Source organism: Mesoplodon densirostris, chromosome 6 (genome assembly GCF_025265405.1).
Source record: "Mesoplodon densirostris isolate mMesDen1 chromosome 6, mMesDen1 primary haplotype, whole genome shotgun sequence".
Classification (NCBI taxonomy): Eukaryota; Metazoa; Chordata; class Mammalia; order Artiodactyla; family Ziphiidae; genus Mesoplodon; species Mesoplodon densirostris.
In genome coordinates, this window is record NC_082666.1 from 5,525,046 (window position 1) to 5,549,648 (window position 24,603).

The 24,603-nt window shown below is 54.0% G+C and overlaps 1 protein-coding gene across 1 annotated transcript in view; it reads right to left on the bottom strand.

Annotated features, from left to right (window-relative positions):
* The window catches only part of LAMC3 (laminin subunit gamma 3), a 63,210-nt gene extending 49,183 nt beyond the window's left edge, over positions 1 to 14,027 (bottom strand). The window contains exon 1 of the mRNA XM_060101257.1: positions 13,652 to 14,027. Coding sequence (XP_059957240.1) covers positions 13,652 to 14,027 — 376 coding nt within the window. The remainder of the gene's footprint in view (positions 1 to 13,651) is intronic.
* Positions 14,028 to 24,603: the final 10,576 nt, after the last annotated feature.

A 24,603-nucleotide genomic window follows, 5' to 3' on the forward strand; every position in this document is an offset into this window, starting at 1 on the left:
GTTGCCACATCCTGAAGAAGCCTGCTCTACCATTAGAAAGTCATTTCTTTTACTACACTCCAACAAAGCCAAACCTTCCACCTGCGCCTTTTGGTCTCATTGCCTCCCAGTGATTTTAGACCCCTGGAGTCTGGAGACATGCCTGTTTCAAGCCCCCAATCCTAACACAATCCCCCCTGAACCCCTCTCTTTCTCCTGCTTCCATCTAACTTCTGTTTGATCCAAAGTTCTTAAGAGAAGTCTGTATCTGTTGGCCCCATGGTCTCATCTCCCAATTTAACCCTCAGTCCGCTGCAATTCAGCTTCTCTGGGCCACTCAGTAGAAACTGCTCTTGCAAAGCCTCCTCACCAAGAATCCCTTGTGGTCACAGCCAGGGGACCATGCCTTGCCTTACTTCCTGGGCCATGGATCGTCCCTGTTACTTGGAAGCCCCCTCCCCAGGCCTCCGTGCAGCCCACACTCCTGGCCCTGCCTCCTGGGTCTTGCTCCTGGGCTGCTCCTTCCAGCCCACCCTGGGTCCCCTCCTCGGCCCCCTCTGCTCAATCGCTCCTCTCCCAGTGGCCTCTCCATCGGCTTTAGTCCTGCTCCCCTCCCCCACCCCGCTGACATCAAGATGTGGGATCTTCAGGCCCCACCCTGCCCTCCTCTCTGCCCAGCTGCCACCTTTATGCCGCAGGAGCGCTCACAATGGCTCCAGATCCACCACAGCTACTCAGAGCTGGGAGGCCGGGATGGGAAGGGACATGTGGCTGGGGAGCAGGGCGGGTGGGGAGGACAACCGCCTACATCCTCATCTGCCCCGACAGGTGTCAGCAAGCAATGCCTAAGAACAGAAAAACCGATGGACTAATGAACGAATGCATGGCCGACAGAGGGAGCCCTCCCATTCCCCAGAGCAGCACAGAACTTCTCTACACCCCTTTCCCACATCTGCTTTCTTCCCTCTGGCTGTTCTGCCGTGGTCCCAGCTACCCCAGGAGGCCTTTCCCGTTGCTGCCACCTCTGTTACTGTCCACAGTCTTCCTTATGCACTGAGGAGAAGTCACTTCAATCCTCTGTTTAAACATCTTGGCCCAAAGTGAGAGCTAAATCTATAAAACTCTTAGAAGAAAATATAGGAGTAAGTCTTCATGACCTGGGTTAGGCAAAGCCTTCTTAGAGGTGACACCAAAAGCGCAACTGACAGGGCCTCCCTGGTGGCGCAAGTGGTTGAGAGTCCGCCTGCCGATGCAGGGGATACGGGTTCGTGCCCCGGTCTGGGAGGATCCCATATGCCGCGGAGCGGCTGGGCCCGTGAGCCATGGCCGCTGAGCCTGCGCGTCCGGAGCCTGCGCGTCCGGAGCCTGTGCTCCGCAACGGGGGAGGCCACAACAGTGAGAGGCCCGCATACCGCAAAAAAAAAAAAAAAAAAAAAAAAAAAAAAAAAAAAAAGCGCAACTGACAAAGGAAAAACACAGATGAATTGAGCTTCATCAAAATCAAGAAGTTTGTGCTTCTAAAGACACCACGGAGCAAAATGAAAAGCCAACCCACAGAATAGGAGAAAATATTTGCAAAGCATTATATCTGTTAAGGGATTTATCTAGACTATTGAAAGAATTCTTACAACTCAAAAATAAAAAGACAGATAACCCGGGAATTCCCTGGAGGTCCAGTGGTTAAGACGCCTCGCTTTCACTGCAGGGGGCACGGGTTCAATCCCTGGTCGGGGAACTAAGATCTCACAAGCTGTGCAGCACAGCCCAAAAAAAAAATAAAAAAAAAACAAAAAACAAACACAGATAACCCAATTTAAAAATGGAAAACAGAAAAAAGGATCTACATAGGCATTTCCCCAAAAAAGATATATCAATGGTCAATGAGCACATGAGAAGATGCCCAACGTCATTAGCCAGACCAAAACCACAATGAGATACCACCTCACTCCCTTAAGATGGATATAATAAAAGAGACAGACAAAAATAAGTGTTGGCAAGGAGGTGGAGAAATCAGAAGCCTCGTACACAGCTGGTGAAGATGTAAAATGGTGCAGGTGCTTTGGAAAGCAGTCTGGTGGTTTCTCAAAATGTTAAACATAGAGTTACCACATGACTCAGCAATCTCACTCCTAGGCGTGTACCCAGGCGAAATGAAAACATATGTCCTCACAAAAACTTGTACACCAATGTTCAGAGCAGCAGTACTCATAAAATCCAAAGAATGGAAACAACTCAAATGTTCGTCAACAGATAAATGAATAAATAAAATGTGGTATATCATACAAAGGAATATTACTTGGCAAGAAAAAGGAATAAAGTACTGACACATGCTACAATGTGGGTGAACCTTGAAAATATTGTGATAAATAAAAGAAGCTAATCCCAAAGACTATATAATGTATGATTTCACCTATATTAAATGTCCTGAATAGGCAAATCCAGAAAGACAGAAAGTAGATTAGTGGTTTTCAGGGCCTGGGGTGTTAGGTGAATACTTGGCAGGGGGAGGTGACCGCTAACGGGCACAGGGTTTCTTTGGAGGTGATAAAAATGTTCAAAAATGGATTGTGGTGATGGGTATACAATTCTATGAATAATACTAAAAAGCACTGAATTGTGTGCTTGAATTGGGTGAATTGTAAGTTATATCTCCATAAAGCTGTTACATATATTTTTAAAAATTGGGGGGCCTCCCTGGTGGCGCAAGTGGTTGAGAGTCCGCCTGCCGATGCAGGGGATACGGGTTCGTGCCCCGGTCTGGGAGGATCCCATATGCCGCGGAGCGGCTGGGCCCGTAAGCCATGGCCGCTGAGCCTGCGCGTCCGGAGCCTGCGCGTCTGGAACCTGTGCTCCGCAACGGGGGAGGCCACAACAGTGAGAGGCCCGCATACCGCAAAAAAAAAAAAAAAAAAAAAAAAAAAAAATTGGTCCTCACATCCATTAGGATGGCTATTATTTTTGTAAAAAACAGATAACAGGGACTTCCTTGGTGGTCCAGTGGTTAAGACTCCATGCTCCCAATGCAGGGGGCCCGGGTTCAATCCGTGGTCGAGGAACTAGATCCCACATGCATGCCGCAACTAAGACGCGGCACAGCCAAAATACATAAATTAAATAAATAAATAGAAATATTTTTAAAAATCAGAAAACAATAACAAGCATTGGTGAGGATGTGGAAAAGTTGGAACCCTTGTGCACCATTAGTAGGAGTGTAAAATGGTGCATTTGCTTTGGAAAACAGTTTGGCGGTTCCACAAAAAATTAAAAATATACTTACCATATGATCCAGCAATTCCACTACTGAGTATAGACCCCAGAGTATTGAAAGCAGGGTCTTGAAGAAATATTTGGACACACATGTTCATAGCAGCATTACACACAATAGCCAAGATGTAGAAGCAACCCGTGTGTCCATCGACAGATGACAAATAAACAAAATGTGGTCCAGGGACTTCCCTGGTGGTGCAGTGGTTAGGAATCCGCCTGCCAATGCAGAGGACACGGGTTCGAGCCCTGGTCCAGGAAGATCCCACATGCCGTGGAGCAGCTAAGCCCGTGTGCCACAACTACTGAGCTTGCGCTCTAGAGCCCGCGAACCACAACTACTGAGCCTTTGTGCCACAACTAAAGAAAGCCTGCACACAGCAACAAAGACCCAACGCAGTCAAAAATAAATAAATTAATTAAAAAACAAAATGTGGTCCATCCACCCAGCGAAATAGTATTCAGCCTTAAAAAGGAAGGAAATTCTGACACATGCTACAACATGGATGAACCCTGAGGACATTATGTGAAGCAAATTAGGTCAGTCATCAAAAGACAAATACTATATGATTCCACTTATATGAAGCCCCTAGAGGAGTCGAATTTATAGAGACAGAAAGTAGAATGGTGGGTGAGGGAAGAGAGCAATAGTATTTAATGGGGACAGAGTTTCAGTTTAGGAAGATGAAAAAATTCTGTGGGTGGATGGTGGTGAATATACAACAATAATACAACAATGTGAATATACTTAATACCAGTGAACTGTACACTTAAAAATGGTTAAGGTAATAAATTTTATGTTATGTGTATTTTACCACAATAAAAGAAAAAACTGGGGCAAAAGTATACATATTGGCCCCTTGGGAATGCAGTGTGGTGACATACATGAAGGGCCATAAAAATACTCCTGGCCTTTGGTGAAAAAAAAAAAAAATCCCACTTCTGGGAATTCGAACAAGGCATGGAACCTAAATCAAGAAGTTCATCAAGGAATCTTTTTATAATAGGGAAAAAAATGGAACCATAAGGATTCAATAAATTGTAGGGATAAACTCACAGGATGATTGAAACCACTGAAACAGCTGACAATGAGTTTATATTACATGGGAAAGTGAAAACGTTGAATGAAAAAAAAAAAAGACAAACGACCTTACGTTTAGAATCATCAGATGATATTTAAAAATCCCTAAAGAACAAGCAGAAAAGAAAGACATCGAACGCATAAGCGTGACTGTCCTCAGGGCAGAGGACCCCGTGACTTTTCTTCCCTTTTCAAGTGTTTTACATTTTCCCAATTTTTTCTCACAAAGTTTGTTCTAATTAAAAAACTGGAGAAAACACAAATTAAAAAAAAATTTAAAAAGCAACCGCCTTGCCATGTTCTGTTTTAAGACGTTTTTCAAAGTTACATTGCAGCACAGCCTGGCACTGTCACTCCAAGCCCCTTAAAAGAAAGCATGTGTTGCCAACGGGGCCAGTGTCTGGGGCGGCCGCTTCTGTCCTGAGCAGGCGTCAGACCTCGGAACCAGGTGAGGACTTGCCCCAGGTCCGCGTTCACGAAAGGATGCTGTGTGGAGGTCGCCGTGGGTCCACAGGCCTAGATTCTTCTGTAAACATCTAGCAGCCAGACATCTCTCAGGAGGGGAACTTGGAGCCACTTAAAAGGTAGCTGGCAGCTAGAAGTGCGATTGGAAAAAGGCAGCCACCGGGATTTCATGCAAATGAGCAACATCACACACTAGGAAACATCGCGGCTTTTCCCTTTCCTTGCCAAGCCAGGAGGTGAGAGAAGATGCAGGAACATCACAGAGGCGCGGCAGGGACTTTCTGTTACAAGAGTTAACAGAAAGGGGCTTCCCTGGTGGCGCAGTGGTTGAGAGCCTGCCTGCTGATGCAGGGGACGCGGGTTCGTGCCCCGGTCCGGGAGGATCCCACATGCCGCGGAGCGGCTGGGCCCGTGAGCCATGGCCGCTGAGCCTGCGTGTCCGGAGCCTGTGCTCCGCAATGGGAGAGGCCACAACAGTGAGAGGCCCGCGTACCGCGAAAAAAAAAAAAAAAAGGAGTTAACAGAAGGGTTAAGAGTTAATTAGAAGGGCTAAGAAAGCAACTTAATCCCCGCTTTGCGATGAAAAAGTTTCTGCCAAAGGCAACCCGAAGAAGGAACTGGCCCTGAGATCTTCTAAACGGTGACAAGAATTAAATTTGCAACCTCAACCCAGACCCTTGCAAGCTCCAGGGGCCAATGAGGCTTCAGGGTGATTGAGACAGGTGTGCTCCCATCAAAAAAGCTGGGCCAAAGCGTCATCCTCACCTGTTAACTGCGGAGTGACACTGCTTGGGACCACATGGATCTCAACTCCCAGCCACCCAATATGCTGTTCCCTCTGCCTGGAACGCTGTTCCCTCTGCTCCTCACCTGGCTGGCTTCCGTGCATCCCTGCTCATCCCACTGGTTTAGCAGACTGCTCAAATGCCCCAGCCTGAGTCCTGCGTGGAACACCTTTCTCCCGCCTTCCCTGATGGCTACTCATCCCTGGAGCTGTGGGTTTGGGTGCCTCACTGGTGCTCCCCAGCTGCCCTGAGCCTCTTCATCCTGTTCTGTAAAGACCTGCTCATCCCTCCCACTAGTCTGTGCCCTCCTTGGAACGGGCCAGTGAATCCTTAGAGCTGAGCACAGTGCCTGGTACACAGTAGGTGCTCCATAAATGCTTGACAGATGAAGCATGATTTGTACCTTCAAGGAGGTTATAATCCAGTGAACAAGTTGAGACAGGCAGGCTTGACAACATGACTGAGGCTGTCACAGGGTTCTGCCAATCACGACCCCCGCCGAATGAGTCTGTTTAACAACAGCCAGCATTTAGTGAGCACCTACTATGTGCCAGGCACCTTGTTAAGTGCTCTATGTACACTCTATCTCAGAGATCCCCAAACAGTTCCATAACCGTGCACATCTTACTAACAAGGAACCCGAGGTTCAGGCAGGAGAAAGGGTCTCGCACAAGGTCACGTAGAAAACAGCTGAGTCTCTACTCAACTACAGGCTCGTCTGCCCCCAAGTTAGCGAACCAGCCACCCCTCCATTCAATGCTCAGAGAGAAAGGGCTGCCCAGGAAGGAGGTGCCAGTGCCCATGAAAACTGCAGAGGTCGCCCAAGCCAGCACCAGGAGCACCAAGCCATGTCCTCCCCAGCCAGCTGGGACATAAAGCCCAACAGGAATGACACCAGGGCGGTCATAAAAGCAGGCTGGCCCACATCCGGCACTGCCGAGCAGAATGAGCTCCGAAGGAGAGGCTTATTTGGGGAAAATGGAAACAAAACAAAGCCCTTTAATTGGAGCCATCTGGGGAGCAGTGGCCTGGGGATGGGGCTGGAGGGGACAGGGTGGGGAGCTGAGCGGAAATGCCTGGGCAAGGCTGCCCTGCCCACTGTGGGCATGAGAACCAGGTGGGGAGAGCCGCTCCCAGCCTGCAGGAGGCATCACAGCAGGGCTCCTCCGCCCTAGCATCTGGCCATCCACTGTTCTCGACTTCCTCTCCCACCCTAGCTCTTGGCAATTTGGGGCTCGCTGAATCCCTGTGAAGAGCTGGGGAATCCCTGTGACCACAATGCCAGACACCATGAGAGCCTGGCTGAATCAGAGCTAGGCCCACAACAGTTCCCTCAACTTTGGGCCAAGAGTCTAACTCCCAAATATGGATCAAGATTGTCAAGCCTATTGTCTAACCTGGGGAGAGTGAACAGATTTCGTCTGATTGATTATTGCCTAGGGCTTTGTGTTAAGAAGGATTCTGAGGTCCAGCCTGAATGGAGCCATGACTGAAATGTACGAACTACACGTCTGCAAAGAGAGGTGTCAGGGCATTTAAGACCATTGCAATCAATCAGGGAACAGATGAGGGGCTGAGTGGGAATGATGGAGAGGAAGGCAAAGACAAGGAACATTCCAGAGAATGATCTAGTGATCTGGCGGATGCTGAAGTCAAAGGGTGAGGAGGGAAGAATTGCAGCGGATTCCTGAGTTCCTTGCTCTGGTGCATGGAGAGACAAGGGGGAAGGAAGAAGGCTGCCTTTACTTTTTAATGTTAAATATATATATAACATAAAATTTACCATCTTAATCATTTTTAAGCATATGGATCACTGGTATTAAGCACAATCACGCTGTTGTGCAACCGTGGCCACCGTCCATCTTCAGAACGTTTTCATCTTCCCAAACTGAAACTCCATACCCATTAAACACTAATTTCCCGGGCTTCCCTGGTGGCGCAGTGGTTGAGAGTCCGTCTGCCGATGCAGGGGACACGGGTTCGTGCCCCGGTCCGGGAGGATCCCACATGCCGTGGAGTGGCTGGGCCCGTGAGCCGTGGCCGCTGAGCCTGCGCGTCCGGAGCCTGTGCTCCGCAACGGGAGAGGCCACAACAGTGAGAGGCCCGCGTACCGCAAACAAACAAACAAACAAACAAACAAACAAAAACCACTAACTTCCCGTTCTTTCCTCCCCCAGCCCCTGGCAACCACCATTCTACTTTCTGTCTCTATGAATGTGACTCGTTTAGGGACTCATATGAGTGGAATCATAGAGCGTTTGTCCTTCTGTGTCTGGCTTATTTCACTGAGCATAATGTCTTCAAGGTTCATCCACGTAGCAGCATGTGTCAGAATCTCCTTCCTTTCTTCTTTTTTTTTTTTTTTTGCGGTACGCGGGTCTCTCACTGTTGTGGCCTCTCCCGTTGCAGAGCACAGGCTCCGACGTGCAGGCTCAGCGGCCATGGCTCACAGGCCCAGCCACTCTGCGGGATCTTCCCGGACTGGGGCACGAACCCGTGTCCCCTGCATTGGCAGGCGGACTCTCAACAACTGTGCCACCAGGGTAGCCCAGAATCTCCTTCCTTTTTAAGGCTGAAAAATATTCCATTGTATGGCTATGCCACATTTTGCTTATTCATTCATCAGCGGACACTTGGGTTGCTTCCATTCTTCAGTTATTGTGAATAATGCTGCTATGAATATGGTTTACACGGTGCACCTTTACTTTTGGACCCTAAGTTTGGGGCCCAGGTGTGACATTCAAGGGTCGACTTTCAGGAGGATGCTTGAATGACCTGGTCAAGCGCTCTGGTGGGGGACTGGGCTGGAGGTGCAGGTGGAGCCCCAAATGTCGACCATGATCCCAACAGGCAAAGCCAGGGGCATGAGATGGGGAGAGGGCACAGCTGGTGGCAGGGCTGGCGGGAAGATGAGAGAGAGCAGGGGAAGGGGGGCAGGTGAAGCGGCTGGAGCCCGGGGTGCCCAGGTGCAGGGCAGGGCCAGGAGGAAGGGCGGAGCCACAGCTTAAGAGTCTGGGATGGATCTGGAAGACTGGGGAGTTATTCATTCATGCATTCATCCACTCATTCCTTGTTTCCAGGGAGGAAATACAGTGTAGCCATGATGTGCAGGGGTTCACATCCCCGCTCCACTGCTTAGCAGCTCTGTTGCCTTGGGCAAAATACCTAACCTCCCTCCAGGGAAATGGGCAAGTGTCTTGAACACAGTGACTCCATTTCCCCATCTGCAAAATGGGCATCACAATAAAAGGGCTTCATGAGTAAATGCCTGCAAAGCACTCACAACAGTCCCCGGCACGTGCATGACTAAATGCTGTCGTTCCATCCATCCACCCAACCAACAGCACCACTGTGCAGGGGGCCCTGCACTGGGCGCTGGGGTGCAGCTGTGAAAACAGGCATTCCCTCTGTAGCCTGGAGCCAGTGATGGACACAAACAAACCAAAACCTCACGTGCATCATCTAGACTGTGACAGGGGAAGGGTGAGGGGCTGCAAGAACATGCAGGCAGGCTCTCCGCCCAATCCTGGGGGCTGAGGGTTTCCTGTAGGAGGTGACCTCAAAGCCTAGTGGGGCGGATAGTGGCTTGTCCGCTGTTGCATCCCCAGGGCTTGGTACAGGGACTGGCACGCAGTAGGCACTAGGCTGTTTTGTTTATGAATGAGATACGGGTTATCCAGGAGAAGGCGGGAACAGGAAGTTTTGCCGGGCAGATGCAACAGCAAAGGCAAAGACCAGGAGGAGAGAGGCAGTCTCGGCCCATCCTCGGCCCTGCTGCAGGGCAGCTGGTGCAGCCAGAGTGGGAGGTGAGGGAGGGGAGATCTGGAGGCTGCCTGTATCCTTCCTGGGCTTTGGGACTTCCCACTCCTGCAACTGCTGGGTCCATCCTGAGCCCAGATGGGGGGCGAGGCGGCCAGGGCCAGCTGGGCCCAGGGCCATGGGGGGCTGCTTCTGTGGTAGGGGCTAATCAGGGCTGCTGCCTTGACCCCTGACCTGACTGGGGCCCGGCATTCCAGCCAGAACCCCCAGGGAGAAGGAAGGAGAACTTGGCGCCCCGGCACTGGCCTCGTCCAATGCAAACACGGCCGCCCACTCGACAGGAAGACGCAGTGGAGCCAAAGCTCAGGAGACCCAGCCGGAGTCGGGCTCCACAGGGGCCGGCAGGTCCTTCTGACGTCCAGCTCCCACTGGGCCAGGCCCCGCTGTCCTCTTGTCCCCTCCGCTCTGGCCATCCAGGCCGTAAAGGTCCAAGAACACACAGAGCGGCCTCCTGGCTCCCCTTGACCTGGAATGCCCTTCACTCTTTTGTCAACTCCCACCACCCTTCAGATCTCCGAGAGGCCCGCTCACCCCGGGTGTGTCCCCTGAGCATAAATCTTCATCCACATCGTTCCCGGGGCCCAGCTCATCTTCTGGCTCCATGAAGATGGAGCAGATGCTGAACAGATGCAGGGAGAACTGGCCCTGCACACGGGCAGCCCCAGCCGGGATCTGAGGCTGGAGGGCCAGCGGGCAGGAACCCACTCACTATTCCTCCTGAAACCTTCCCCTCGCTCAGGGGCTCAGAACTCACCTGCTCAGGGACTTAATGGTCTTTCCAGTAGGTTCTCAGGAATCCAAGAAAGTGTACAAGCAAGAAGGGAGACTCCCCTGAGCCCAGCCGAAAGCTGAGGCATAACCTGGACGTTTATCCCCAAATGCAGCACACTGTGGGGAGGGTCCCACGGTCTGCGGTGGGACCCTAGGCACTGATTTCATCCTCAGAGCCTCAGTTTCCCTGTCTATAAAAGAACAAACAGGGACTTCCCTGGCAGTCCAGTGGTTAAGACTCCACGCTCCCAATGCAGGGGACACGGGTTCAATCCCTGGTAGGGGAACTAAGATTCCACATGCCGCACGGTGTGGCCAAAGAAAAAGAACAAACGGTGCTGGGATGGGGTGCTGACTTAGTGGGGTCCCTAGCACGTGGTGAGGGCCCCCTGAATATTGTGTTATCCCCGATGACCATCCACCTCCCACACACCCACTACAAGGCTCCAGCCTGCTCACTTCCCATGGCCTCCATGGAGGGCTGGGAGCCACCAGACCCCGCTGCTGCCTTTCATCCCAGACAGGAAGGCTCAGCTTAGCGACAGGACTCAGGGATTTGGAACAGATGTCTGTGAGCTCGCAGGGGGCTGGGAAAGCAGCGACCTCCATCCAGGGCTGACCGGCCTCCTGTCCCTCCCCCGGCCTCACCCCACTCCCTCCAGGAGACCGCCCCACTCCTCCCTCCAACGAGGTCAAGGAGAGAGAGGGCAGAGCCGGCAGAGGCGGCCTGAGGGCTACGAGAGGCTGCCCCGCCCACCTTGACTGAGGATCCATCCGGCCCCCACCGGGAATACCCTGAAGATCCCAGACCTCTTCTTCCCCTGATATTACGCGATCTGTGGCTCAGCGTGGAGAAAACCAAATTTGAATGGAACCAAACGTGGGCCACATCTGGGGCTGCTGTGGGTCCCCAGAACCCCTCCTGCATAAATGCGACCATGGTCAGGATGTCTTTTGGGAGCCAGCTGGGCGAACATTTCTCAATCCCTTTGGAAGAGGCTGCCCCAAGGGGAACCTCAGCCTGAGCCGCTCTCAGCAGAGTCCTGTGGGACACACACAGGGACTGTCGCAGCTCCTGTAAGCACCTGGCCGACCTGAGCTCACAGGACCTGCACGCTGCCCGAGAGGTGGCAACTCTCATCCCATTTGACAGGGAGGAAACCGAGGCATGGGAAGGGGGTAGCGTTTGCCCAGTGAGGGGCTGTGCTGGGCCTGAGTGCAAAGCCTCTTCTGTGGCCTGGGGCAGGCAAAAGAGAGCCCTGAGCTGGGCCCGGGGCACAGGACGGAGGAGGTGACATTGTCCCTCCTTCATTCATTCACTGTGCAGACCCTTGCAGAGCCCCTGCCACGTGCCTGGTGCTGCACAACACCATGGGAAGAACAACGGTGTGTGTGTGTGGGGGGGGCATAGGGCCTGGCACACACCAAGTGTAAGTGGGAACTGCCCCAAATCCAAACACGTAGACCCTGCCCCGCCCACTCCTGCCTCGGTCTGTGCCTGGCCTGAGCCCCTCGTCTGCCCCGGGTTCCACCCACACAAGCAACACATCAGCCAATACCGCATCCTCTGTCATGGAACAGACTGTCTCCCACAGACCCCATCCTATCCCAGATTCCTTCCCCTGTGGCCCTGGGGTCCTGCCAGGCCAGTCCAGCCAGCTCCCCCAACCTCTCTCCCCCCACTGGTTTCCTGTCGCACGCCTGGGTAGAGACCTTGTCCCATCCCATCCCTCCCATCCCATCGACAAGCCCCACCTGGAGAGCCCGACAGGTCAGTGGGTGGTAACAAGGCCTCAGAGCAACCGAGCTTCTTGGGGTGGCAGTGAGTACCAGCCTGCTCTTCTGAGAAGGCTCGGTGTCCCCCCTACCACTTCAGTGCCATTCCCCAGCCCTCCCCAAGGCACTGTTACCCAGAGCTAGGAAGAGCCAACTCCACCGATGAGTGGAATTCACGTCAAGGAGTTAATGCTCTGGTCTTGGATACACACGGATGTCAGGATCATTTAGCAGCTGTGTGTCTTTGGGCAAAAAACTTAACCTCTCCGGACCTCAATTTTCTCATCTGAAACATAGGGATACATTCCCATAATTCCTTATCGAAACTGTTTGGCTCCAGATGTAGTTTAGAATTCAGAACTCTTCAGACTTTAGAGAGATGATGCAGTCCTTATGCCATGCACTGTGTTAACACCTCCAGCCAGGTCTGGGGCTAACAGCCATGTTCAAACATCTCAGGACCAGAATGTATGACTCTTCACTCTAGGATCAACAAGGTCTGTAAGTAGCCTCAGGTCAGGTTTAGCAGCCGAAATGAGTTATAAAAATACTTTCAGGGCTTCCCTGGTGGCGCAGTGGTTCAGAGTCCGCCTGCCGATGCAGGGGACACGGGTTCGTGCCCCGGTCTGGGAAGATCCCACATGCCGCGGAGTAGCTGGGCCCGTGAGCCATGGCCGCTGAGCCTGAGCATCCGGAGCCTGTGCTCCGCAACGGGAGAGGCCACAACAGTGAGAGGCCCGCGTACCGCAAAAAAAAAAAACAAAAACTTTGAGGGGCTTCCCCACTGGTCCAGCGGTTAAGACTCCACGCTCCCAGTGCAGGGGGCCTGGGTTTGATCCCTGGTCAGGGAACTAGATCCTGCACGCATGCCACAACTAAGAGCCCTTGTGCCACAGCTAAGACTCAGCGCAGCCAAATAAATAAATAAATAAATATTTTTAAAAAATACTTTGAGTTTTCAGAGCTTTGGGAGATTTTGAACTCACAGATAAGGGAGTGTGGACCGATGGAAACTCTCCCTCCCTGAAAGGGCTATGGAGCCAGGGGTCGGGGCGGAGGTGGTTATTCCCATTCCCTGAAATGGGGGAGGTGCCAGGAGTGAAGTGCTGCGTCCAGACTTGGGATTGTGATTCCCGGGGACCTAAGGGCTCTTGCACCTTGGCGTGGGGTTGGGTGGAGAGGCTTGGGCACAGCAGAGAGGCCATGCCATCCGGTCCAGTTACCCAACAGCCGGGTGAAACTTGGCTCCTACCCTGAGGGCAAACTTCCCGGTGATTAACACGCTGGTTCTGTCCCCAAGATCACCCCCAGGGACGGCACACAGCCTCAGGGATTCACTGAACCCCAGAAGTCAACCAGATGCCCCAAGATTAGGAGCCCCTGCCCCAGAGAGCCGACTAGTTCACCCCCTTGTGGGTCACCTCCCTTCTTTGCCCACAACAGCTCTGGGTCTAGGATGGACAATCATTACAGGGCATGGTCCTCGCACCCAGATCCACTGCTCTGTAAAGGGCTCCCAGGAGGCTTCCCACCCCTCCCAGCCCCAAGAGACACTCATCAGTCTATCCTTCCAGATAGTGGGGGGCACAGGTCCCTTTCCTGAGCCCCCCCCATATCTGGATCCTACAGCTAACCCAGGGCGCGCAGCCTCGAGCCCCCGATGGTGGGCACAGGGGACGAGGTGACGGCGGTGCCCTGAGCCCGCGCTTACCCAGGTTGAGAGTGATGTTGACCGAGGTGGGGTACTGCACCCCGAAGGCCATGGACGGGCTCTGCCACCAGGTGCTGTCGTCCTGGCTGTGGAAGTCGGTGAGGTAGGAGGCGTTGTGGTGGCGCTCGGGGTCGGCGTCGTCGCAGCGCTGGCACTGCGCCCCCGCTCCCTGAGCGGCCACGTGCGGACAGAAGTCCTCGGGCGGGCGGCCGCACGTGTGGGAGGCCTCGGCTAGCCGGCCGAACGCCGCGTTCTCGAACACGGGCAGGCAGCGCTGCGGGCGCCCCGCGCCGTCGTAACACGCTCCCATGCCCGCGCCGGCCGCCCGCGGCGCCAAAAGCGCCAGACCCAGGAGGAGCGCGGCCACCGCCGCCATGGTCAAGGGCACCGACGCCCTTGCGGTCCGGCAGTGCGCGCCCGCCAGTCTCTGCGCGCCCGCCTCGGCTCCCGCTCCGGTGGGCGCGGACCGCGCCTCCCCCGGCGGGCGGGACCCATGGCGGGAGGGAGGGACAGACGGTGGGCAGCGCCCGCAACCTCCCGACGGCTCCGTTCCTGGGCGCTCACCCCCACCTGGTGGTCGTGCCCGGGAGTGCCCGGCTTGGGAGTCAGCCCCAGCTGCCTTGCCCTGGCTCTGCTGGGGGACCCTGGCTCTTTGAGCCTCGGTGTCTGCGTCTGTAAAAAGGGATTGGTAATGATGCAGATTTATTGCCGTGCTTGTGAGGTTTCAGTGGCTGTTCATGACATGGAAACTGCTCACTAGTGCCTTTCAAGTCCTGAAATAAAAGGGGGCATCAGGGTCTTTACCTGGTCTTTCCCGTTGCACGTCTCCTCCCAGCAATAAAGTCACCCTAGGGGTAGTTCCTTAAGTTTCCACTGTTCCATTAACTCTGAAAAGTGCTTCTGCTGCTGGCTATTCTCTGCTCTCAGAGCAGAGATTCTAAGCCGACATTTGTGACCAAGGATACCTGGTCTCATCACAAACATCACCTCAGAGAGAGACCTTCCCTCCCCCCACCCGCAGGAGATGCCCCCTTATATGCTCCATTCATTAAAATTAGTAAATCAAAGGAGAAAGCCAGATGCTCATATCAATAGATGCTAGAGAAAACACTTGATAAAACTTAGCAGCCCTTCCCAGAAAAACTCTAAGGAAAATAGTAATAAACTTCCTAAACATGCTCAGGACTATTTCTCAGCTGCAGTCTTTGCAGCTAGGTCCTTCCCATCAGTAGTCCTTGCTTGCGACTGGGAAAGTAAAAGTGGGCAGAGGCCATCCTCTGTCCTTCTGGTGATTTTTTCTGGTGGCAAGTAAGGTCACAGAGGAGGAGGCTTTCTGCAGCAGCGTGCTTCCCATTCTCCAGCTCTGTGGGGGTTGAGAGGGCTTTGTGTGGTGGTAGCAGCAGCCGTGGCACCTTGACTCCTATTTCTGCCCCCTGGATTGCCGTCACAGAGTGAGCTCCCAGAGCCTCAGGTGGTGGCAGTTTCCCAGGTGGGTCAGTTCTGCAATGTCCTAGATGTCAGCACTTCCAGTGTCTTTCCATCCATCCCCTGAGCACTTACCTCTCTGCATCCAGTCCTTCCTACTGCAAACACCTAAGCACTTGCCAAGTGCTTGGCGCCCAGCCCAGCGTGGTGAAGGTGGAGAGGTGGGCAATAAATTGCTATCACTACAATGAAGACAAGATCCTGCTCTCTGTGAGCCCTCGGTCTGACTGGAGAGGGAGACAGGGCACTAAGAAACAGCCTGATGACATTCCAAGGCTTGTTCTTGCCTGTTTTATAAGACTGGATTGTGACCATGTGTTTTCCAGTCGTTGTTCCTCAGCAAACATGTACTGTGGGTCCCCTCCCACTTCCTCTGGACACTCAGGGTCCAGCATGGACATCGTTGGGCCTGGCACTCCCTGGGGAAACCCCACGGCCGAGTCCACACAGACATGTCTCTGCTGTGCCTGACACTGCCCACACGTAGCCAAAGTCACCCACAACACAGGTCAGCCAGGAACACAAGGCCATGGAGCCCACCCTGTGGGTAGATCACAGAGCCCAGCTGCTCCTCAGTGGGTTTTCTTGTTTGTCTGCACCGCTCGCCCAACTAGGGGTCCCTGGAGGGTAGGCAGGAGGGGTGTGACTCATCCCCTGGGTGGGCAGCAAAGTGGGTGCTTGCAGAATGCCTAGTGAATGAATGAAGGATGATGAATGTTAAATGGATGGTAAGTGAATAAAAAGTACATGAAGAATGAGAGCATCTGAATGAATGGATGGATGGAGGGATGGATGGATGGATGGTGAACGAATGGATATAAGTGTGATTGATGATGATGGTGATGATTATGATGATGATGATGATGATGATGATGATGATGATGATGATGATGATGGTGATGATGGTGGTGATGGTGATTATGATGATAAAGATGAAGTGATGATGATGGTGATGATGATGATGGTGATGATGATGGTGATGGTGATGATGATGATGGTGATGATGGTGGTGATGGTGATTATGATGATAAAGATGAAGTGATGGTGATGGTGATGATGATGATGATGGTGATGATGATGATGATGGTGATGATGGTGATAATGGTGGTGATGGTGATGGTGATGATAAAGATGAAGTGATGATGATGGTGATGATGATGATGATGGTGATGGTGATGGTGATAATGACGGTGAAGAATAAATGCATGCACGTGGGAAGTAAGAGCTTCTGCTCCCTGGGTTCTCCTCACACAACCTCTGCCCCCAGTTCTGGGGCCCTTGCCCTCTCAGCAGAAGGCACAACCTGATAGCCCCTCCCCATTTCTCCCACTGCACCTGCCACCCTCTACTTTTGGCCACTCAGCTCCGGCCACACGGGCCTCCTTCCCAAACACAGAGCGCATTCCCACCTCAGGGCTTTTGCACGTGCTGTGCCTTATGCCTGGAGCACTGTTCCTGCAGATTTCTGTGTCCCTCCCTGCCCCAGGATCCCGATATGGAGAGTCCGGCCCAGACCTTCCTTGACCTTCCCCTGTGCTTCCTGCTCCTGCACTGTGCAGTGTTTTCCTTCCTAACCTGTGACACATACACATACTTGCTTGTTTGTCTGTGGACTGTCTCTCCCATCAGACTGGGAGCTTCCTGAGGGCGGCAACTGTGCTGCCCCCCTTTCTCTGCCCAGCAGGGACACTTGTGGGATGAATCCATGGGGCACAAAGCAGCAGGTGAGGGCACAGAGTCCCCAGTGGAGTGACCAGCTCCACGCAGTCACTGGTCTGTGCCAGCAGTCCCCACCACAGGCAAGCTGCCCTTAAACAGTAATTTCATTTCCAAGCTCTTTCTGCTGAGGACAAGGAAACGGCAATTATAAGTCAGCAGCAGAACCTAGCAAGGGAAGGGAAGGCACAGATAAGCCACACCTGCACTCCAGCTGCCCCAGGGATTCTTTTTTTTTTTTTTTTTTGCGGTACGCGGGCCTCTCACTGCTGGGGCCTCTCCCGTTGCGGAGCACAGGCTCCGGACGCGCAGGCTCAGCGGCCATGGCTCGCGGGCCCAGCCGCTCCACGGCATGTGGGATCCTCCGGGACCTGGGCATGAACCCACGTCCCCAGCATCGGCAGGCGGACTCCCAACCACTGCGCCACCAGGGAAGCCCTACCCCAGGGATTCTTAACCATTGCTGTGAGCACCGCTGGAACCAGAATGGGACCCCCAGGCCTGAGTTGGACCCCTGTCTGTCCCCAGGGCCTGGCACGACCCTGCAGAGGCTCCCAGTGCTCTCGGGTAAGGGCGGTCTCTGAGACCTCAGCTCCTAAGACTCCAGAACTCCTACATCACTGGCCAGCACCTTCCGACCCTCAGGCCTTCCAGGTCCCCTCCAGCCCCAGGACTTTGGCACCTGCCGGTCCCTCTGCCTGAAAGGCTCCCCTGCTCTTCTCACCAGCCTGACTCTTGCTCCTCCTCTAGGGCTCAGACCTCAGGATAATGTCACTTCCGCAGCTTGCCCCGCCCCCTGGCTTCATGGCACTTCTAGACCCATCATTACTTTCATGTCCCTCTTTCCCGTCAGGCTGCCGGTCCCAGAGGACAAGAATCCTGTGGCTTCCCACTCTGTCCCTGACGTGCACCCAAGGCAGGGTGTACGCTAGATGGTCCATAGAGTGAATGAATGAGTGTGGGAGAGCAGACTGGATCGAGGGAGGGAGGGAAGGAGAAAGAGATCTGGCAGCGAGGCCCAGGCTGCAGTTGGGCTCTTCTTTGGGGGTGAGGCTGCCCGTAAACGGGGGTGAAGGCCAAAGGCAGGGAAGGAGCGCGCAAGCCCATGACCCATGGCTGGGAAGTGATCTACAAATGCACCTCACCCTTCACGTGGCTTTATTTTGAAAACGTGAACCTTACAAATGTCAGGGAGAGGCTGGGATTCTCAGCCTGGGGCCCAAAGGGCCATTTGCATTCCTGGTGCCAGCTTAATGGGGCTCTGCAGGGGCTGCGGGAAATTTGTGCCACCTGCTGGGGCCGGTCCAAGGCCAAGGCAGGGGCAGGAGCATCTAGAAAATAAAACGGTAAAGCTGCCAAATCTGTGCCTCCCCCAGGAGGGTGGGGCACCTGGAGGACAGGGAGGTGGGCAGAGGGTAGCTCCCACAGGTGAGGGTAGCCACGGGGACAGGGCGGTGAGAGGCCCCCCTTTCCTGCACCCTTGGATGCTGACCGCTCACCCTCCCCACCTCAGACAGGGCCTGTCCCTGACCACCTGACACGCAAACCATCAGGCTCCTCCTCACGGGGATCCTGCTAGGGCGCAGGTATCGGCCCCACGCTTCGGATGGGGAGACTGAGGCTCAGGAAGCAAAGTAACTTGCCCAGCGTTCCCTGGCTGGGGGGGTCAGGTGGGGTTTGAACTCAGTTCTCTCGGATTCTCTAGCAGCCTCCGTGCCTGCCCTCCCCCACCTTTCCCGATTTCCAGAACAAACCACATGTAGGACGGCTCCCAGCACGCGTGTCAGATTAGAAGTCCCCCCGAGAGCATCCTGGATGCTCTGCCTGGGCCGCGCAGCACTTGCAGATGCGCTGTTCCTGCCACTGGATCACCTCCCCACCGCACCCCCTTCCTTTCCAAAACCGTGGTCGATGGTCCGTCCTGGTCCCCAGCAGGGAAATTTATCTCTTCAATGGGGATCATCTTTGCAAATCGCCCTCTTCCCGCACAGCTGTGTCAGGGGCGTGCTGGAGCTGTCAGGCTTCTGTTTGGACGTGTGCGCACGCGCGTGTGCACGTGTGTGTGCATGAACGAGCAGTGTGTGTTTTGTGTGAGCCGTGTGTGTGTGAGATCGATGTGGGGTATGGGCAGGTGTGTGTGGTGTGTGCTCGTGTGGGTGTGACTGTGGTGTGTGTGCTGGGACCTGGGCTGGGGGTGGGCACAGGCACGGTCTGAAGGCTGTGGAGCCCTGAGACACAGGGGGTCCAGCAGGCAGGCTCCGTGGGAGGTAGAGGAGGAAGAGTGGCAGGAACTGATGGGGGGTAAGGGACGCACCCCCTGGAGCCGGAAGTTAGCGGTGCTTGTCCTAGACCCTGTGGCCTGGCCCGGCTGGGGACGTGCGGGGCTCCGAGCCTACTGCTGGGATGGAGAGACACCGGATGGGAGCACCTCACGGAGGGGGTCTTGAGGCCAGAGGCTGGCCCCTGGAGGACAGTCCCCGAGGGGCACAGGGGGGCACTGCAGGCTACTCAAATCATGCGGTGCAGGAGTCCACATGAGATGGGGGGCCACAGAGCGGCTGTGGAGGACAGCCTTGAAGCCAGCCTCAGGGCTCTCCAGCTGTGTCCTCAGCAAGGGACAGGGAACCAGCCACTGAGCCCTTCCGTCACCCCCAGAACAGGGCTGGCTGAGGGCAGGGCTGGGGTCTGCCCACTCCCGAGGCCCCTCAACCAGTCAGTGCCCGGGCAACGTTTGTGCGGACTGAATGCCCAGCCCTGTGCCCCGAGCGTGCGCAGGGCCTCCCCGCATCTTGGAAGCAGCCCCGGGATAAAGGCCGCTGTCCCCTCCACAGATGAGGAGACAGGGGTCAGGCAGGGTGACTTACCCAGGCCCCCAGGGCTCAGAGGTGCTGCTGCTTGGTTTTCAAAATGTGGTTTTTCTCCCAAGCAGAAGCACGGCCTGGCCACGTGGCGTGGGGTCCCCATGGGAGAGCGGGCAGGGGGCACATGTCACTAGTCTTCAGTGTTCTCCACCCGCAGAAGAGCTGGGACATCTGGACCTCAGGGGTCCCTGCAAGCGAGTGGCACTGGTTTCGGTCCTGAGTAGGGATGCCTCGGCCTGGTGGCAGGCAGAAGGCAGGCAGGGCAGCCTGCCAGCAGAGACCCCTAAATAACAGGGAGTGACCAGCATGACTGCTGCCGTCCCAGCCGGGGGACAGGCTCAGGCTTCATAAAGCGTGATCGATGGGCCTAATATGGGACTGGAGACGGCGGGCTGGCAGCCCCGGCCCGGCCTGCCGGCTGCCATTTACCCACATATTTATTTATTTATGCATTCTCCTCCATGGCAAAAGCCCAAAGACAATAAAAGAAATTGAATTGCATATCAGATGGGACATCAGAGGGAGATACAGCCATAAATCGCGTCGTATTTATTCCATAAATATCAGCACCTCCCGAATAGCCAGTGCCCGTTATGAAGTTATAATCAGGAATCTGGCCCCGTGATGCTCACCACCAGCCCCTCTCCCATTAGGCAAACGGGCTGAGTCCCCAAAATAAATAAGTACTTCCTCAGGCCACCTGCCCTCTTTAAGGCAGGCATCTGGTCACCCGGGCTGCCTTCACCCAGAGTAAGGGGCAGGGTCCTCAAGAAAGGGCAGGCGGTAGCTGGAATTACAAGGTGCCCAGGCCCCGATGCAGTGAGCCCATGGAGGGAAGTAAGTTTCTGCAGGCCCTTTGCTTCCACCTGCACACTTACCACCCTGGCACCTGGTTGGAGCCTGGATTCTTTCTCTTTCATCCTATGACAGTTTTTTTCCCAAGATGTAATTCACATTCAGTGAAATGCACACATAAGTACATAGTTTGATGAATTTTTACATGAGTATGTAAAAACACCACCAGGATCAAGACCAAGAACGTTTGTCCCTGGGGAAAGTTCCCTCATGCTCCCTCCCTGTCATTAACACCTTTCCAAAGGAAGCTGCATTTCTGTCACTGTAGGTCACTTTGCAGGTTCTAGAATTTCAGAAAAATGCATTCATATAATATGTACTCTTTTGTGTCTGTTTTCTAATTTGTTTGACAGTGTATAGGAGATGCATCCATGTCACTGTATGTATCAGGGGTTCCTTCTTTTTCATTGCTGTGTAGTATTTCATTGTGTGGATACACAATTTTTTCATCCATTCTCCTGTGGATGGACATTTGAGCTGTTTCTAATTTGGCGCTATTGTGAATAAAGCTGCTTGTATGTGTCTTTTTGTGAATATAAGCACTCATTTCTCTAGGGTATATGGCTGTGAGTGGAATTGTTGTGTTGTAGGGTAGAGGTACATTTAACTTTACCAGAAACTGCCAAGAACGTCTTCCAAGCGGCCGTAACATTACATGCCCACAGCAACATATGAGAGTTCTGGTTGTTGCAGGTGCATGTCAACACTTGGTTATGTCTGTCTTTAATTTTAGCCACTCTGGTGGCTATGTACTAGATCTCTTTGTGGTTTTAATTTGTATTTTCACCACCTACTCTTACCTAGATGACTGCACTGACCTCCCACCTGGGGTCCCTGGGCTGACTTCCTGTCCCCGGCAGTCCATCCCGCACTCCGTAGCCAGAGGGACCCTGTTGTCAGGTCAAGACCCTCCTCTTCTCAGAACCCTCCCATAGCTCCCAGCTCACTGAAAGTAAACGCTGAGGTCCTGATGGGTCCTGCTGTGCTTGGGCCTTCCCCCACCATTGTCATCTGTCCCTCCTTCCCTGGTGCCAGCTCTCCAAGGGCAGCACCTGTGTTTTGCTCCCTGTTGCATCCCCATAGCCTAGGTCAGCGCCTGGCACAGAGCAGAGGCTCCATCAATACTGGCTGAACAGTTGAAACGAGTCAGTGGCAGGCAACATGGCATTTAGCAGAGCCCCTGTTCTGAATGGACATGAAACTCATAACGTAGAAGTAAGCATTTTAAAGCACACAGTCCAGTGGCACATGCCGCATTCACACTGTCGTGCAACCACCATCCCTGTCTTGTTCCAAATGATAGCAGTTTTGACGTGGCCTCCTCAACTTCTGATGTGACCTTAACAGTCTCCCCTCTTTATTTTATTTTTATTTTATTTTATTTTATTTTTTGTGGTACGCGGGCCTCTCACTGTTGTGGCCTCTCCCGTTGCAGAGCACAGGCTCCGGACGCGCAGGCTCAGCAGCCACAGCTCACGGGCCCGCTCCGCGGCATGTGGGATCTTCCCAGACCGGGGCACAAACCCGCGTCCCCTGCATCAGCAGGCGGACTCTCAACCACTGCGCCACCAGGGAAGCCCTCCCCTCTTTATTTTTTTAAACAACTAAATGTCTTTGAGTTTCCAGCTCCCAGCCCTGAGTCTTCCTGTATCCTGGAGCTCTCTCCTATGGTGTTTACAGATGGTCCAAACGTCCCACTGTGAAGGTTGGCTGACCGGGGGCTCCCATCCCCGTGCCCAGAGCATCCCCCTCCACGTGGCCTTCCCAGGGGCCTGATGCAGAGACTGGGGGCAGGGAAGTGGCTGGTTGTCCACCCCCCACCTCCCCCCACCAACACACACACTGTTGGCCACTCTGCCTGGGCCCACAAGTCCCCTAGAGGTGGGACAGTCCTGGGCAAACCTGGGCTCTGCCGTCCCACAGCCCTGCCCGCCTCCCTCACACCCCCGGCCTCCCTCTTCGACGCGCAGGAATCTTTCCTTTCCTTTGGCTGATAACTGGGGGAGGGGAGGACGACCCAATTTATTTGGCAACAAATAAAGAGCTGCCATGATTAAGAGCGGGGGAGAAAGTTTAAAGGAGGAAAAATACCTTGGGTAATGCCATCTCCTGCGTCTTTATATTCTGAAGCGGGTCGTTCTGGATGCGGGCAGAAGGCCTGATTTAATATCCTCATGGAAAATACTGCACCTGATCCAATTACCACGGGAATTTTGATACAGTCAGCAGTCAAGTTGAAAGATTCAGAGGCACTCACCGTGGGAATAAACACAGAGACTGAATTACCCAGACGCCTCTGGGGGGTGTTAAGCGGTTCGGGTCGCTGTGAGGGCACCTCAAGCCAGGCTGGGGGGCTTGACGGAGGCCAGTTTGCTGTAGCCGGCCCTGCGGCCATGCTTCTCTGTCCCTTGGGCTGCCCTCCACGCTGTACTCCAGGCCAGCAGAAGGCCCTCGGCTTGGGGTCCTGGTATGGCAGGCCAGGGGGTCCACACACGTGCCAGGGCCCAAGCAGGCCCTGGAGGAGGTCCTCCTTGATGTCCAGCCCCTCCCCCACTCCATCCTTGCCAACCCTGCCCAGGCTGCCAACTGAACCAACCTCAACGCACCCAGCTGGCTCCGTTTTCCAGCCACTAGGCTGGCCCAGGCTCCAGCTCCCTCACCTGGACGCCAAAGGCAGCCCCTCTCTGGTCTCCCTGTCTTGTCTTGCTGCCCTCCCATGATGGACGGCTTACAAACATAAGTCTAACCAAGTCTCTTCCATGCTCAGAGCCCTTCAATCACCTCCAGCTGTTTTCAGGAGAAAGTCCAAAGGCAGGAAACACCTCCAGGGTGCTGCCCATCCTGGTCCCTTTACCCACTCCAGCCTGCCCCCCATCTCCCTCCCTTGCACCCACCCGGCCTCCCCTGTCCCCAGTCCAGTCCAGGTCTTCCTGCTGCGTACACTCTGAGTCCCTGTCCTCTGCCTGCAAAACATTGGTCATGACAATCAATATTACAAAACCATTTGAGGACTGTATGTGGAAATCCATCTTCCCCCACTGGATTTGGGTTACACAGAGGTTGGAAGGGCCAGAGGCTACTGAGTCTCTGTCCCATGTTGGCCATGCAGCCTTGAGCAAGGCTCTAGACTCTCTGAGCCTCAGTTGACTATCTGCACAATGGGACAATAATGTCTACTTCCCAGAGGTGGGAGGATGGAGGAGATAATGAAGGAAAAGAGTGTGATGAAGAACCCAAGTCCTGCCACCAGGCTCTTCGGAGCCACGTCCCAGCTTTGCCACCCACAGCTCTGTGTCTCAGCCTCCTCATCTGTGAAATGGGTTGTTCTGGCCATCTCATGAGTTAATATCCCTGGTGTTAATAACACCATAGCTGTGTTAGCTTTTGTTACCTTGTTGGGTACCTTGAACACTTCCTAGTTACGACTGGAGCTCCTTCTCCCCTTGAACAGGAGGGCCAACTAAAGGCCTTGGGGCAGCCCCATCATTAGAGACCAAGGCCAGGAGCAAAGGGCCAAGTGTTTCCCGCTGAAGCCAGACATTAGCCTGTTAACCATAAACCCATGAATACAGCCAGGCCTGTCACCTCCAGAGCTCACCTTTGGGAAAGGACATGGCATGTGGGGTACACGGGAGGGATAAGTTTTGAACGGGGGCAGGAATGTAGGCTTGTGATTGGTTTGCTCCCTGGGTGACTTTTGTGCACAGAAAAGATGCCTGAGACAATGACTTTGACTTTACACATTCAGATTTGATTCATGAATGTGCCATGTTACAAAATGCTCTTCTGGGGCCTCCCTGGTGGCGCAAGTGGTTGAGAGTCCGCCTGCCGATGCAGGGGATACGGGTTCGTGCCCCGGTCTGGGAGGATCCCATATGCCGCGGAGCGGCTGGGCCCGTGAGCCATGGCCGCTGGGCCTGCGCGTCCGGAGCCTGCGCATCCGGAGCCTGTGCTCCGCAACGGGGGAGGCCACAACAGTGAGAGGCCCGCATACCGCAAAAAAAAAAAAAAAAAAAAAAAAAAAATGCTCTTCTG